The 16,406-nt window shown below is 46.8% G+C and overlaps 1 protein-coding gene across 1 annotated transcript; it reads right to left on the minus strand.

The window, feature by feature from the left end:
- Positions 1-841: 841 nt before the first annotated feature.
- On the minus strand, positions 842-4,415 carry LOC126080573 (bone marrow proteoglycan-like). Its single transcript, XM_049891765.1, is given in 6 exon segments — positions 842-1,004; positions 1,227-1,327; positions 1,861-1,992; positions 2,271-2,587; positions 3,202-3,271; positions 3,447-4,415. Coding segments are annotated over 5 exon segments (771 nt in total). The 5' UTR covers positions 3,260-3,271; positions 3,447-4,415.
- Positions 4,416-16,406: the final 11,991 nt, after the last annotated feature.

Genomic DNA, 16,406 nt, shown 5'->3' on the forward strand with positions numbered 1-16,406 from the left:
AGCAGACCCTGAGGCAAGGATTTGAGTGCAAATAGCTTATTTGGGAGGTGCGGCGGACATTGGTAGGGGAGCAGAGAATTGATATGGGGAAGGGAAGGCAGTCAACAAAAGGGAAGGTGTGTTATAAAGTCAGCTACCACAGTGGTTAGAACCAGTAAAACCCCCTTGCCATTGAGATGCCATTAAGTCAATTCTGTCTCATGGCAAACCCCAAGTGCGTCAGAGTAAAACTGTGCTCCATAAGGTTTTAGATGGCTGATTTTTTAGAAGTAGATCACCAGGCATTTCTTCCAAGATGCCTCCGGGTAGACTCGAACTGCCAACCTTTCCATTAGCAGCTGAGCACGTTAACTGTTACACTACCCAGGAGTTAGCCCCATTGGGAAACCCTGAGAAACAATGCCCAATACATGCCTAATATTTATTCTACCTGAGGAGCAAGGGACTGAGGTACTTATACACCCACTCCCAAGAGTTGCAGACTTTGTCAAAGGTGTATTAATTTCCTGGCACTTCAAACCAGCCATAGTTCTGAGAGTAAGAAAAGTACCTTGAGTACCGAGATGCAGACACAGGCTGTTGGGGGTCCACCTAGCACCTCCAAAAGTCCAAGAGATGTGGGTGGGCTACAGAGGTCCCAGTAATTGGGTGTTCACTGGGTATCACTGGGTGTTCTGAGCCCATCCCTCTGTCTCTGGAAGGCCCCATAGACCCCACCCAGCCCCCAATCCTCCTAAAGGGATGATAGCTTCTAACCCCTTCTATGAGAGGCAGTGGGGTGGGGAGGGCAGGGTGAGACTAACGAGAACATATCAATAATCAGAGGAGAACGAAATCAGTTTCAGGAAAACAATTTTATGCTGGGGGGTGTGGAAAGAGTGGCAACAGACAGGCATGGGGAGGCAGCTGCCAGGAGGGGGGCGCCTCTGAGCTCCTGGCGGGCCAGCTCAGTAGGAACAGATGAAGGGAAGTTGAATGCCACAGTGTGCGGTGCCACTGGCCTCCTGTGAAGGCAGAACAGGAAGGGACTTCAGCCCCTTGTTCACTCTGGCTCAGTCCCCCGGAGGGCCTTGCCTTTACCACCCTCTCCCTATCCCATTCTTCAGTGGAGGAGTCTAAAATCCAGGAGGCCTTTCCCTCAGGGAAAGTGGCTCTTCTTACCACCTCCTCCATGGGGCAACTCCTACCACCCACACTTATCCCATGGTTTGTCTCAACCTCCTTACCTCGGGTACACAGGGTCACACATGAGCCAGGGATGGCCGGCAGCCCAGTATGCAAAATTCCAGGAACTGCCATCCATCCAGTAAAAGTGTCTGTAGTGACCCTAGAGAAGGCAGGAGGGAAGAGGTGGGCTGGGGCGTGGAGCAGAGGGAACATAAGGGCAGAGATGGAAGTGTCCCTGCTGGAACCCTCTGGGACATGCGTCTTTTAGTACTGGACCATGATGGACACTTTCCTGGTCAACTGAAGCATCAGCTCACAGTGGTCATCATCATCACATTCTGTGCATCCCAGTTACACACCCACCCTTCTGGCCCTAACAACAGGCAGGGCAGGGGCTGCCAGCCTCATCTTAGAGCTGAGGAAATAGGCTCACATTTTGCCCACATGATGTAAACAGTCTGATGTAGAGCAGGACTTGAATCCAAACCTCCTGACTCTAGATCCTTAGCCCTTCCCAATGCCCAGGCTGCCCCTTGGGTGTCTCACCCAGCTGCCCATCTATTGTCACCCCAATTCCTCAGGAAATCCCAGGGAGAAGCAACAGCAGAGGGTCTCCACAAATAAATCTGCACCAGACTGAGCACTGGCTGGGGCCAGGAGGCACTCCCCACTTAAAGCAGGAACCCCATTTACCAAACTGGTGACTCTGCCTCCAATCCAGACTTGGCCCTGGTTGAGGAATCTGACCCCGCTCTGGATTTGGTAGTTAAAGTTGTAATTGTGGATGGAGACAAGACTTCCCCGGTAGCACCTCTGGCAAATAATCTGCAGGACAGGATAAAAGAGAAAAAAGGGGTGGGCCTACACACAGAAATTTGTGACCTTAGTCACAAGCCTTTAAGGCTCCAAAACCCATGCCCATGGCCATTGAAGGCTCAAGACCAAATGCAACTTCTGTTTCCAGGTGGCCCTCACCTCTGCAGGCCTCAGCCTCTGATGACACCGCCAGGCTCCGAATGTGGAAAATCACCAGTGATAGGGAGGCTGGAGAAATGCTCCTCTCCCCTGACCCCAGTTCTCAGCCTCAGCCCCAAGGCACTCACCTGAGCGTGATTGAAATTCCTGGGACACCTCACCAGGAGGAAACGGTAGGGCCTGCATCCAGGGCTGCCCTCCAGTTTTACTGTGTCCTCTTCCTTAGGGCACTGAAAGTCATTGTCCACCTCAGCCAGGGCTGAGACTGACTCCATAGGCTCTTCTCCCTCAGGGAAATCTTCACTTCCGGAACCTCTTTCCTCCTCTTCCTCCTGCAGTGCCAGCTCTCCAGTAGGGGCCTCCTCTGCCTCCTGTTAAGGCCTCTCCCCATCTTGAGGCAAGGTCTTAGCTCCCAAGGGGTTCTCAAATTTGGAAGTTTCAGTACCTGCATGGAGAAAGACCAAGGTCCCTCCTTTTCTTCCCTGCTTCACAACTTCCCTTGCTCTCTCTCAGAACCATGGGCAGCGACCCCTTTGCCCTAGGCATCAGAGAACTCAACTCTGCATAGAAAGGAACCCAGAACACAGTCTCCAGCAGAAGAACCCAACCTCCCACGTGAGGTCATGGTGGTTAAAAGCAAGGACTCTGACTCAGGCAGCTGTGAGTTTGCATACTGGTCACATCGTCTACCAGCTTCATTTGTTCATTTGTGAAATGGGTGTACAATACCTCAAAGGGTTACTCTGATGATTAAAGTAGACAATGTACAGAAAATGTTTATTTAGCATGGTGCACTCAGTAAGCTCAAAGTTAAAGGAAGCTACTATTTTGATCATCACCAGCGTTTTGTAGAGACGACAAAATTGGGAATGTCACAGTAGAACCAAGACTCAGAAGAGTCCCTTCAACTCCCAGCTATAGAGTCCTCGCTGTCTTAAGTGTGCAGGGACCCTGAAGAAGGGAATGGCCCGAGAAGGAGGTGGGTAGGTGACTCTGACCCCTTTTACTACAGATAGGTGCAAAATGGAGAGAGAAATACTGAAGGCAAAAGAGACTTACCCAGATGAAGAGCAGAAACTGCCCCAAAGAGAAGAGCCAGGAGTAAGGGGAGTTTCATCTTGGCTTCATCCTGCAGTGGAGAACACATTTTATCACACACACGCACACACACACATAGAGCCCACAGTCACACCATTAGGGGGTCTTGGAAGTGAGGTGGAGAAAGAGTATGCATAAATAAAAGTCAGGATGGGCCAAGAAAGCTAATGCGGAACCCAGCCCCCGACCCTCCGGGTCAGCGGGACCTTTTCTGAGTAGAATGAAGCAGACCACAGGGGCAGCCAAGGTTGACTTTCTGGGGCCCTGGAAGTGAAGAAGGCAGCATTATGTTTATTAGTTTGTACTTAATTGGCCTCTCAGAGTCTATCAAGCAAGACAGGTCAAGAAACAATGATCGCTGGCCTTCCCAGGAACATACACAGGGACAGATTACCCAAAAAGCAAGGTACTTGCGGGCTTACTTGTGCAAAGACATGGTGAAACCTCTGTTAAATTGTGCACTACAGATTAGTAAGGAAGCACACATAAGCCCGTGCATACCTTGCTTACTGTAAGCCGGCGCGTACCGTGCTTACTGGTTAACCTGCCCCTGAACACAGTGCACGTAGAAAACGTGTCCCCTTCTCAAAGTTCAAAAAACCACACACCTCCATGTCCTCCTCCCTCTGCCTTCCCCAGCCAAGGCCACCTTTCACACACCTCTGAAGAAATGTGACAGGCAGAGGACAAGAAGCCCTGCCCCCACTGCCACACCACAACCTGAAAGCAGCACACAGTCCCAGCCAGTCTTCTGAGGAGGTGAAGAAGTCACCGGAGTCAACCTACCGCAGCAAGGAAGGCACTCACCCACCAGGAAGTCTTCCTGGTCCTTAGGAATTCCCAAAGCTCAGGTCCTCCCTCACTCATTCCACAGCCACATTTTATATAGGGACTTGGAGGAAGTTCCCCTGGGAAGGAGGGTTTTCAAAGCCTGAGGGAGACTGAGGGAGGGCTGATAAGAACAGTTTCTTCATTTCCCTGATGGAGCCCATCACTCATTTGCTGCCAGGTTCTCTTCTGACGCCCCTTTTAGGGAGCCTGGGGCCATCTTGGAACTGCTCTGAGCCAGTGGTTCTTAACCAGGGCTGCACAACAGCGTCTCCTAAGGAGCTTTTCAAAAATGTACCTGCTTGACTGGTGGGAATATGCATTGCTGCAGCCATTTTGAGAGCAAATCTGTAAATATCTATTAAAATTAAAAACAAACATCTCATTTGACTCCGTTCACTCTTTGAAGACTGTCCTCTGAACATAAAACACCTAAAAGTAAGAATGCTTTTACAAAGTTATTTGTTGCTTCACTGTTTGTAGACATGAAAACAACCTGGATATCCATCCACAAGTCATTGAATAAAATGTGGCCCATTTATTCTAGGGAATATGATGTGGTTATTAAAAGAAAATAGCCTCAACAATGGGCTCAACCATATCAAAGATCATGGAGATGACACAAGACCAGACAACATTTCATTCTGTTATACATAAGGTCACCATGAGTTGGAGCTAACTCAACAGCAATTAACAACAACAACATTAAAAGAACTGGACCTATCTCTATTAACCTGAAGAGATGTAAATGCTATATCGTGAAGGGGCAAAAGCAAAGTAGAGAGAAAAACCTTCAATAAGATACTGGTTTTGCAAAGGAAAAAAAAAAATGCTACCTCAGTGCTTACCTGTGAGTTTCTATGACCAGAGAGCTAGAATGCTGAAAAGGATACCCACTACCCTGTCGACTTGGGTGACCTCCAAGAGCTGGGGGGCGGGGGGAGCTTGTTGTTTTCCTTCTTTCTATAACTTTGCATTGCTTCAACACTTAGGATAAATGTGCACTAACTCTAATTTTGGAAGAGGCCTTATTATTAAAGATTTTTAAATACATGTGCTCAGACCCCATCTTGGGAATTTCTGATGGGCTTGTAGATCTGGGGTGGAGGAGTAGATGTCTGTATTTTTTAAAACCTTCCCAGCTGACTCTGATGGAAATGGGTCCAGGAATCATTGTTCTGGAGATCCCCAAGCACAGGAAATGCTCACATATGCCTAACCCCACTTTCCTTCAGAACTTAACCACTCAGTTGGCTAACCTACCAGCCTTTGTTGTGGTAAGATTTACCGCACATCTTTTAAATGCTGTGCATTGTATCTATCCTTTGAAACATTTGTTGTTCTTGTTATTTCCATTGGGTCAGCCCCTGACTCATGGAGACCTGATGCACAATAGAGAAAAATGCTGCCTGGTCCTGGGCCATTGACGTGATCAACTGTGAATCAAAACATTGTGTTGAATAGGGTTTCCATTGGTGCCTCTGAAGACTTTTCATTGGCTTCTTTTAGGAAGTAGATCACCATCTTAGTCTGGAAGCTCTGCTGAAACCTGTTCAGCATCATGGCAACATGCAAGTCTCCACCAACAGGTGGGTTGTGGCTGTGCATGAGGTGCACTGGCGAAGAATCAAGCCAGGTCTCCCGCATGGAAGGCAAGAATTCTACCACGGAACCACCACTGCCAACCCCCTTAAAACATTTAAGGAATGTTTAATCTTTAAAACAACCCAGTGAGCTGGGTGCGTGATATCTCCATTTATCAAGTGAAGAAACGAAAGCTCAAAGTGGCTTCTGACCCATTCCCAACGCATTGGACCCACTCCCCCTATAGGCCCTCTCATCTCCCCGAGTGTGTCCTTCACAGTGCTTGCTGCAGGTAGTCATTTCACCTTGTTTTGTGAGATGACCCAGTTAATGGTTTAATATCTGTCTCCTCCCTAGACTATCAGTTCCGCGATAGTAGAGACCAAGTCTGTTTACTCACTGTTGTATACCCAGTGCCTGGCACATAGTAGGCCCTCAATGTTGTTGTTCTTATTGTTAGGTGCCATCGAGTCAGTTCCGACTCATAGCAACTGTCATGGATTGAATTATGGCCCCCCAAAAATGTGTGTATCAACTTGGTTAGTCCATGATTCCCAGTATTCTGTGGTTATCCTCCATTTTGTGATTTTAATATTATGTTAAAGAGGATTAGGGTGGGACTGTAACACCCTTACCAGCTCACATCTCTAATCCAATGTAAAGGAAGTTTCCCTGGGGTGTGGCCTGCCCCACCTTTTATCTTACAAGAGATAAAAAGGAAGGGAAGCAAGCAGAGAATTGGGGACCTCATACCTCCAAGAAAGCAGCACCAGGAGCAGAGCACATCCTTTGGACCTGGGGTCCCTGAGCCTGAGAACCTCCTCGACCAGGGGAAGATTGATGGCAAGGAATCTTCCTCCAGAGTCAACAGAGAGAGAAAGCTGTCCCCTGGAGCTGACACCCTGAAGTTGGACTTGTAACGTACTAGACTGTGACAGAATAAATTTCTCTTTGTTAAAGCCATCCATTTGTGGTATTTCTATTATAGCAGCGCTAGATGACTAAGACAGGGGCCCCACACACAACAGAACAAAACGCTGCCCGGTCCTGCGCCATCCTCACAATTGTTGCTATGCTTGAACCCATTGTTGCAGCCACTGTGTCAATCCATCTCATTGACGGTCTTCCTCTTTTTTGATGACCCTCTACTTTACCAAGCATGATGTCCTTCTGCAGGGACTAATCCCTCCTGATAACAGGAGTCTAGCCATCCTTGCTTCTAAGGAGCATTCTGCTTGTACTTCTTCCAAGGTAGGTTTGTTCATTCTTTTGGCAATTTATGGGACAGTTAACATTCTTCACCAACACCACAATCCAAAGGTGTCAGTTCTTCTTCCATCTTCCTTATTCATTGTTCAGCTTTCGCATGCATATGAGGCAAGTGAAAACACCATGGCTTGGGTCAGGTGTACCTGACTCCTCAAGGTGACATTCTTGCTTTTCAACACTTTAAAGAGGTCTTTTGCAGCAGATTTGCCCAATGCAATGCATCTTTTGATTTCTTGAGTGTTGCTTCCATGGGTGTTGATTGTGGATTCAGGTGAAATGAAATCCTTGACAACTTCAATCTTTTCTCCATTTATCATGATGTTGCTTACTGCTCCAGTTGTGAGGATTTTTGTCTTCTTTATGTTGAGGTATAATCCATACTGAAGGCTGTGGACTTCGATCTTCATCAGTAAGTGCTTCAAGTCCTCTTCACTTTCAGCAAGAAAGGTTGTGTCATCTGCATAACGTGGCTTGTTAATGAACCTTCCTCCAACCCTGATGCTCCATTCTTCTTCATATAGCCTGGCTTCTCGGATTATTTGCTCAGCATACAGACTGAATAGGTATGGTCAAAGGATACAACCCTGATGCTCACCTTTCCTGACTTCAAAAAATGCAGTATCCCCTTGTTCTGTTTGAAAGACTGCCTCTTGATCCATGTACAGGTTCCTCATGACCACAATTAAGTGTTCTGGAATTCCCATTCTCCGAAATGTTGTCCATAATTTGGTACAGTCCACACAATTGAATGCCTTTGCACAGTCAATAAAACACAGGTAAACATCTTTCTGGTATTCTCTGCTTTTACCCATCTGACATCAGCAATGATATCCCTGGTTCCATGTCCTCTTCTAAATACAACTTGAATTTCTGGCAGTTCCCTGTCGATATACTGCTGCAGCCACTTTTGAATGATCTTCAGCAAAAGTTTTGCTTGCATGTGATATTAAGGATATTGTTCAATAATGTCTGCATTCAGTTGGATCACCTTTCTTGGGAATAGGCATAAATATGGATCTCTTCCAGCTGGTTGGTCAGGTAGCTGTCTTCCAGATTTCTCGGCATAGAGATGAGTGAGCAGTTGCCTTGTTCCACGTTATCTCATTAATTTACATCAGAGTATTTATAAAAATGATACAATCTTGTGTATTGATTGATTTTTTGTTCATTGTCTTTCTCCCTCAGTAAGAAGTAAGTTCCATGAGAAAAGACCTTGCCCCTCTTGTTTGCTACCTATAACTGTACCCTGCTCGTAGGAGAAGATTTTCAATTACACATTAAATTAATCAATTAACCGATCAACTTGAACTTCATCCCCTGGAGAGAGTCAAGTTTAGTTTAAGTAAGAGTGTAAATCCATTCATGTCAATTCTACAGGTATTTTCTGAGCTCTACTGCCACAGACACAGTCCTAGGTAAGGCTTTGTATGCTAAGTAATGCATTCATTCATTCGTTCATTCAACAAATACTCAAAAGTAGTCTCTACTCTCGGAGGGTGGGGAGGGGGTTAATGTACCTGGTAAGGCAAAATAAGCATAATGGACCCATTAGTCGGAAAACAAGGTACTGCACTGAATGGAAACTTAGAAGTGCCCTGGAGAGGATGGAGGGAGAAGGAAGAGCACTGAGTGAGGAATCAGGACATTTGGGTCCAGTCCAGGGCCTTGTGAACTTGAGTGAGTTACTTTCCACATCTGACACACAGAGACTGCACTAGGTCATCTACTTACCTACCACTTTGTGAAAGCTACAAACAGTGCTACCAGAATCACATAAAGGTGAGGGCAGGCAGAGAGGACTTCCTTCAGGAGGTGCAACTTGGACTGTGCCTTGAAGGAGTGACAGATAAGGTAGGGTAGGCAAAGAAGAGGGGCCAAACCATAGCCAGGTATTGTTGGAGTCTGAGCCAAAATGTGGGTGGTTCGGTCTTTCCTAGATGTTAAGCCAATGAACGAGGTGGCTTCTCTGCTTCACCTCAAAGCCAAGCTCCTCCAATGAGTAGTATAGACTTATTGGCAAGTTCCTCAACCTCTTTTTACTCCTCACACCACATTAACCTGGTTTCTGCCCCCTCCATTGCTCCACTAAAACTGCTCTTGCCAAGATCACCACTGACCAACCAACTGCCAAATCCAACGGACACTGTTCAGTTCTCATCCTACTTGAGCTCTGTACTACGTGCTACTGCTTCACTTCCTCCTTCTTGAAAATTGTCTCCTTTCTTAACAACATTTCTGGCTATTTCATTTCAGTTTCTGCTCATGGGTTCCTCTTCCTCTTCTGGAGAGTTAAATATTGGCGGTCACCTGATTTCTTGGTGTCCTTCTCCCCTAACTCTACACACTCTCCATGAGTTATCTCATCTACCCCATGGCCCAAGTACCAAATATATACTGATCACTCCTGTGCAATAGAGCTGAATGTTGGACAGTCCAATGTCAGAGCCCAAACTGCCTTTGCCTTTTATCCCCTAATGTTCTCTCTAGCCTCCCAACAGGCCCCTGAGGTACTTATTTATCTCCATTACTGTTGAGGAAACTGAGGCTCAGCATGGCTGATGGCATCTTCAAGGTCACACAGCTGGCCATTGCCTCCAAAACCTAAAGCCTTTCCCATACCCCACAGTCTAGTCTACTTTCAGGCCTGGGAGGTCACACTGGGCACAGGAAACAAAGCACCAATAGGCCTATGAACAGATGTTTGGGTTTAATTTTTTTTTTTTAAATAAAAACCCCTGTAAACCCCCAACTCTGGCCCCCTAACACCACACTGCTAACTCACAACTGAAGCCACTCCTGAAGTTTACCTTTCAGCCAAAGATTAGACAGGCCTATGAAACAAACAATAACACATGTGAGGAAAGTACTTCTTAGTTCAATCGAGTATACAAGACCAAATGGGTAACTCCTTGCCCAAAAGCAAAGACTAGAAGGCAAGAAGGGACAGAAAAACTAGACGAATGGACACGGAGAACCTAGGGTGGAAGGGAAAGGAGGTGAATGCTGACACATTGCAGGGATAGCAACTAATGTCACGCAACAATTTGTGTATAAAATTTTGGGATGAAAAACTAGCATGGGCTGTACACTTTCACCTAAAACACAAAAAAATTAAAAACAAAACAAAACCTTGCTGTAGGTGCTGGCAAGAATGCATGGGGTGGCACTGAGTTTAGTCCCCAGGCTGTGTGTCAGCCCCACTGTGGGCAGTGACACAAACCGCAGGGTGCTCAAGGGTGGTCAGACATGTCCCATCTGTGAAATGCTCCTTGAAGAAGGGTGGGAAGATCCTGATGCCTGTAGACCCCAGAGTCACACCTGCACATATGGGAATCATCCCCCAACTTTACCGGAGGGGCCACAGCCCCAAGCCTTGAATTTGGGGAGGAGGGTGGTCAATGCCTTGCAAGCCGGTAGCCAGCACCTTTGGCTAAAGGGCAGTTAATGTCTAGATTAATGGACGATGGACAGTGGAGGTGACATCATTCCCTGGAAACTCCCAAGGTGGCTCTTTCGTGACAAGTCCTTTTGGCAACATTTTACCCCCCTGAGATCTAAGATTTAAACTTACACTCTCTGATCTGCTACCGAGGCTGCACTTAAGGTTCACTCTTGTCTGGCATCGCCCCCACAGGCAGAAGGAACAGGAAGGGAGTGAGGGCACTACAGACCAATGTGTGCATGCATGTGTGTGCGTATGAGTGTGCATATGTGTGCATGTGTGTGAGCGTGTACACATCTGTATGTGTATGTATGTTTGCATGTGTGTACGAGTATGCATGTGTATGTGTGTGCACATATGCATGTGTTTGTGTGTGCATGCCTGAATGTGTGTGATGTTTGTGTGCTCGTGTCTGTGTGCATGTATGTGTGTGCTTGTGTCATGGGTGTACGAGAGTGTGCACATGTATTTGTGTGTACACATGCATGGGTGTGTGTGTATATTGTGTGTGTGTGTGTGTGTGTGTGTGAAGGGGATACCCAAGGATGGAGTATTTGGGGGATAAATAAGGTGTGGCATAGCTGTAAGATAGGGTTGTAAGCAGCAGCTTAAAATCCCATTTTTAAAGAATATTTGATGACATTATAAAAAGCTTATAATTTTAACGATCACACACATACGGTCAAATGACTGGGAGAGGCAGATGAACATGCTAACCACAGTTCTCCTGTGCAATTACCAGTGACGTGTCTTTTACACACAGGCCTTTGTCTTCCAATCTGTTTTCCAACAACCAGATGTTTCTTGCATTATATGAAAGGCTGTAGAGTAAAGGTGGTGGCTTAATTGAACATGACTTTTGGAGCCAGACAGGCCTGGGTTTGAACATCAACTCCACAGTGTGCTAGCTGGGTGAGTTTAGACCTAACTTGCCACTGGGAACCTAACCCTCCTCATCAGTAAAACAAGGCTGATCATCCCCATTTCCCCGGGTTAAAAAAAAAAAAAAAAAACCATTGCCATCGAGACAATTACCACTCATAATGACCCCATAGGACAGAGTAGAACTGCCCCATAGGGTTTCCCAGAAACGCTTGGTGGATTCAAACTGCTGACCTTTTGGTTACCAGCCGTAGCTCTTAACCACTACACCACCAGTGTTTCCTCTGTCTCTGGGTTAAGTAGGATTAAAAGATATAATCACAGGACATTCCTAATCTGCACTGTTGTTGTCAGCTGCTGTCAGTCGGCCTCTGTCACGGATGGAATTATGTCCCCCAAAAATGTGTGTCAACTTGGCCAGGCCATGATTCCCAGTGTTGTGTGATTATCCACCATTTTGTCATCTGATGTGATTTTCCTATGTGTTGTACATCCTACCTCTGTGATGTTAATGAGGCAGGATTAGAGGCAGTTATGTTAATGAGGCAGGACCCACTCTACAAGATTAGGTTGTATCTTGAGTCAGTATCTTTTGAGATATAAAAGAAAGAACCAAGCAGAGAGACAGGGCAACCTCCTACCACCAAAAAATAAAAGCTGGGAGCAGAGCGCATCCTTTGGACCTGGTGTTCCTGTGCTGAGAAGCTTCTAGAACAGGTGAAAATTGATGACAAGGACCAGAGCTAGAAAAGAAAGCCTTCCCCTGGAGCTGGCACCATGAATTTGGACTTCTAGCCTCCTAAACTGAGAGAATAAACTTCTTTTTGTTAAAGCCACCCAATTGTGGTATTTCTGTTATCGCAGCACTAGATAACCAAGACAGCCCCCAACTGATGGCAACCTCATGCACAATGGAACAAAATGCTGTCTGGTCCTGTGCCTTCCTCTTGATGGGTTACAATCAGACTGGTGTGATCCTTAGGGGTTGCACTGGCTGATTCTTGGAAGTAAATTATCAGGCCTTTCTTCCTAGTCCATCTTAGTCTAGAATCTCTGCTGAAACCCGTTCAGCATCAGAGCAACACACAAACCTCTAGAATTCTACCAGTGAACCACCACTGCCTTTATCTGTGCTGCTGGGTGTTGATTAAAGGCAGGCGCTCTCCCCCTAGTGGACATGTCCTCTGCCCCAGGGAAGGCCCAGCCTGGCACCGTGAGGGCAGTGGGGGCTGATTGGCCTCAGGTGTGTCTCTGCTGAGGCTGGTAGCTGGAGAGAAGGGCTGCGCTGGTAGCCTCCTGCTGAGTGAAATAAAAACTTGTGAAACCCCTGGGTTGCTGGCTTCCTCACTTGAAAGAGCAGTTAGTCCCATTTGAGGAAGACATTGCAAGTCAGGGGCTCTCGGGACAGAACTGAGGGCTGCTCAAGAGCTCCCCTCTTGCCCCTCTTCCCCAAATATCATCTTGGACTCTCCCCACATGTAAGTGTTCCCTGCACTCCTGGTAAATCAAGGCATCCTGTTTTCTTAAATAATAAGTTTGTTGTTGTATACCATCGAGTCAATTCCGACTCATAGTGACCCTATAGGACAGAGTATAACTGCCCCAGAGGGTTTCCAAGGTTGTAAATTTACGGAAGCAGATTGCCAGGTCTTTTCTCCTTCGGAGCCACTGGTGGGTTCAAACCACTCACTTTTCTTTTAGCAGCCAAGCACTTAACCATTGGGCTTCTTAATAGCAAGTTTATTCAGATGTAATTCAAATACCATACAATTCACCTATTTAAAGTGTAGATTCACAAATTTCTGCAACCATTACCACTATCAATTTTAGAAAATATCCGTCACCCACAAAAGAAACCCATTAGCAGTCATTCCATTTCCTCCTCCCTGCCCTAGCCCTAGGCAACCGCTAATCTACTTCTTATCTCCACGGGTTTGCCGATTCTGTGCATTTCATATAAATGGAATCATTCAATACATGGTCATTTGCAAGTGGCTTCTTTTACTCAGCATGTATTTGAGGTCCATCCGTGGTGTAGCATGTATCAGGACTTCATTTATTTTTATTGATGAATAACATTCCACTAGATGGTATACTACATTTTGTTTTTCCATTCATCAGTTGATGGACAATAAGCACACCATGGACCGCCAAAAGAACAAACAAATCTGTCTTGGAAGAAGTACAGCCCGAATGCGCCTTAGAAGCAAGGATAGCAAGACTAGGTCTCACATACTTCAGACATGTTATCAGGAAGGATCAGTCCCTAGAGAAGGACATCATGGTTGGTAGAAGGTCAGTCAAAAAGAGGATGACCCTCAACAAGATGGAATGACACAGTGGCTGCAAGAATGGGCTCAGGCATAACAATGATTGTGAGAATGGCACAGGCCCCGGCAGTGTTTCATTCTGTCATTCACAGGGTTGCTCTGAGTCAGGACTAACTCAACAGCACCTGACAACAGGCATCTTTTTGACTTTAATATGTTAGCTGCAATGATAGCTGTGTCTGCTGACCACCTACCATGTGCAAGTGCTTGACCTATTTCTAATCCTTACAACAGCCAGGGAGGCATGTCTGTTTTTCCTCCTGAGCCAATAAAGAAACTGGGATGCAGAGCAGAAGTGGCCCATCTGAGGTTACACACTGGCAAGCGACAGAGCTACTATGAAAAAAGGTTGTCCGTGCTGTTCCCAAAGGAGCCCTGGTGGCACAGTTGTCAAGCACTAGGCTGCTAACCGAAAGGTTGGCAGTTCAAACCCAGCCAGCAGCTCTAAGAGAGAAAGACCTGGCAATCTGGTTCTATAGATTAGAGCCTAGGAAACCCCATGGGGCAGCTCCACTCTGTCACATGGGGTCACCATGAGTTGAAATCAGCTTGACGACACCCAACAACAACAATACTCTCCCACTGCACCATGAGGCCTCCTCTGTGTGCTCCGCTCTCTCCTTCCAACCGGCTTTGAGGCCAGACAGGAAGGAATCCGCTCATTCACTCAGCACTCATTCAACAACCTAATTGGCACCAGGTGAATGGTAGCACACCTTAGTCACAAGGCCCAGTGGGACCCAGAGCCCGCCCTCCTGGAACTCTCAGACAAGGAGAGGTCATCATGTGAGGAGGCAGGTGCCTGTTACCAGGAAGGGTGTAACCAGGTGCTGGGGACGTGGAGCTGCTGGAAGTCCCAAGGGAAGGTTTCCAGAGCAGATGGCATTCGGGCAGGATCCCAGAGAGCCAGGTGAATTTCCCAGTTGGGAATGGGGTGAGCCACCCACACAAAGACTTGGGTGCACACAGGCCCAGCAGCCAGGAACCTTAGAGGTATTTGGTTCACATGGATGGGTTCTATCCCCTGGAGGTGGGGAGGCGAAGAGAGCTGGAGAGAAGTCAGGGCTACCCTGCTGAGGGCCTTGAATGCCATCCTGGAGTCTGAGCTCTTTCTAGTGAGCAACAGGGAGCGACTGAGTTTTTTAGCAGGGTAATAAGATCAAGGAGTCCCTGGATGATACAAATCGTTAATGTGCTCAGCTGCTAACCAAAAGGCTGGAGGTTTGAATCCACCCAGCGGTGCCTCAGAAGAACAGCCTAGTGATCCGCTTCCAAAAAATCAGCCATCGAATACCCTATGAAGTAGCCGTCTAAGATACACCTCTCGGTCCCATCCCATCCAGAGCAAAGGAGAATGAAGAAAACCAAAGACACAAGGAAAATATTAGCCCACAGGACAAAAGGACCACATCACAGCCTCCACCAACCTGAGCCCAAAAGTAGATGGTGCCTGGCTACCACCAACAATCGCTCTGATGGGGATCACAGCAGAGTCCCAGACATAATGGGAGAAAATACAGAGCAGAATTCAAATTCACAAAGACCAGGCTTTTTGGTCTGACAGAGACTGGAGAACCCCGGAGACTATGGCTCCCAGACACTCTGCTAACCCAGAACTGACACCATTCCTGAAGCACAAAGTCTAATCTATTCAGACAAAGACTAGACAGGCTGATAAAACAAAAAATAACACAACTGAGGAATGTGCTTCGTAGTTCAATCAAATATGCGAGACCAAATGGGCAACTCCTGTCCAAAAGCAAGACAAGAAGACAGGAAGGGACAGGAACTGGAAGAATGGACACAGGGAACCCAGGCTGGAAAGGGGGAGCATGCTGTCACATTGTGGGGATTGCAACTAATGTCACAAAACAATACGTATCTAAATTTTTGTATGAGAAATTAACTTGAGCTGTAAACTTTTACCTAAAGCACAAGAAAAAATTTTTTTAATTTTTATTGTGCTTTAAGTGAAAGTTTACAAATCAAGTCAGTCTGTCATACAAAAACCTATATATGCCTTACTATATACTCCTAATTCCTCTCCCCCTAATGAGACACTCTGCTCCTTCCCTCCACTCTCTCTTTTCGTGTCCATTCCACCAGCTTCTAACTCCCTCTGCCCTCTCACCTCCCCTCCAGATAGGAGATCCCAACATAGTCTCAAGTGTCTACTTGATCCAAGAAACTCATTCTTCACCAGCATCATTTTCTATCCCGTTGTCCAGTCCTGTCTGAAGAGTTGGATAAAGCACAGTAAAATCTGAAAAAAAGAAAACCCTATGGAGCAGTTCTACACGGACACACATGGGGTTGCCATGAGTCAGTTGACTGAACAGCAACTCAAAAACAAAATCAAAGCTATCTGAACTCTGGTGTCCATCTTCAGAACCTGGTTCCTAGACTCCCAGTTTCGCCTTGGTGGTCCACAGGAAGAAGGAAGAGCTGCACTTCAGACCCCAGAAGCTGTGTCCCTGTTCGTCTCCATAACCTCAGCACCGAGGCAGTACCTGGTGAATGGTCAGCGCTCATCAACATGTGTTGAATGACTGAATGGATCAATGACTGAATGGGTGGAGGAATGAAATGAACGGCCTGCCAGCCCCCTCTCCCTCTGTCCTCTTCTAGCCCCTTTCCTGGCTCGGTGGGATAAAACATCTAGTGCATTCCAGGTTCTCCCATCCAGAGAGCCCACCTACCTTCTCTCCCACCCGGTCCCTCTCCTTTATCCTCGCTCCCCTTTGTCCCCCACTGGTCAGGAGTAAATGTGGGAGCCAATGCCCAGAGTGCTCCCACCCCGTGCTGAGCACGAGCATCAGCAGTTCCCGTAT

This window comes from Elephas maximus, chromosome 7, assembly GCF_024166365.1.
Source record: "Elephas maximus indicus isolate mEleMax1 chromosome 7, mEleMax1 primary haplotype, whole genome shotgun sequence".
Lineage (NCBI taxonomy): Eukaryota > Metazoa > Chordata > Mammalia > Proboscidea > Elephantidae > Elephas > Elephas maximus.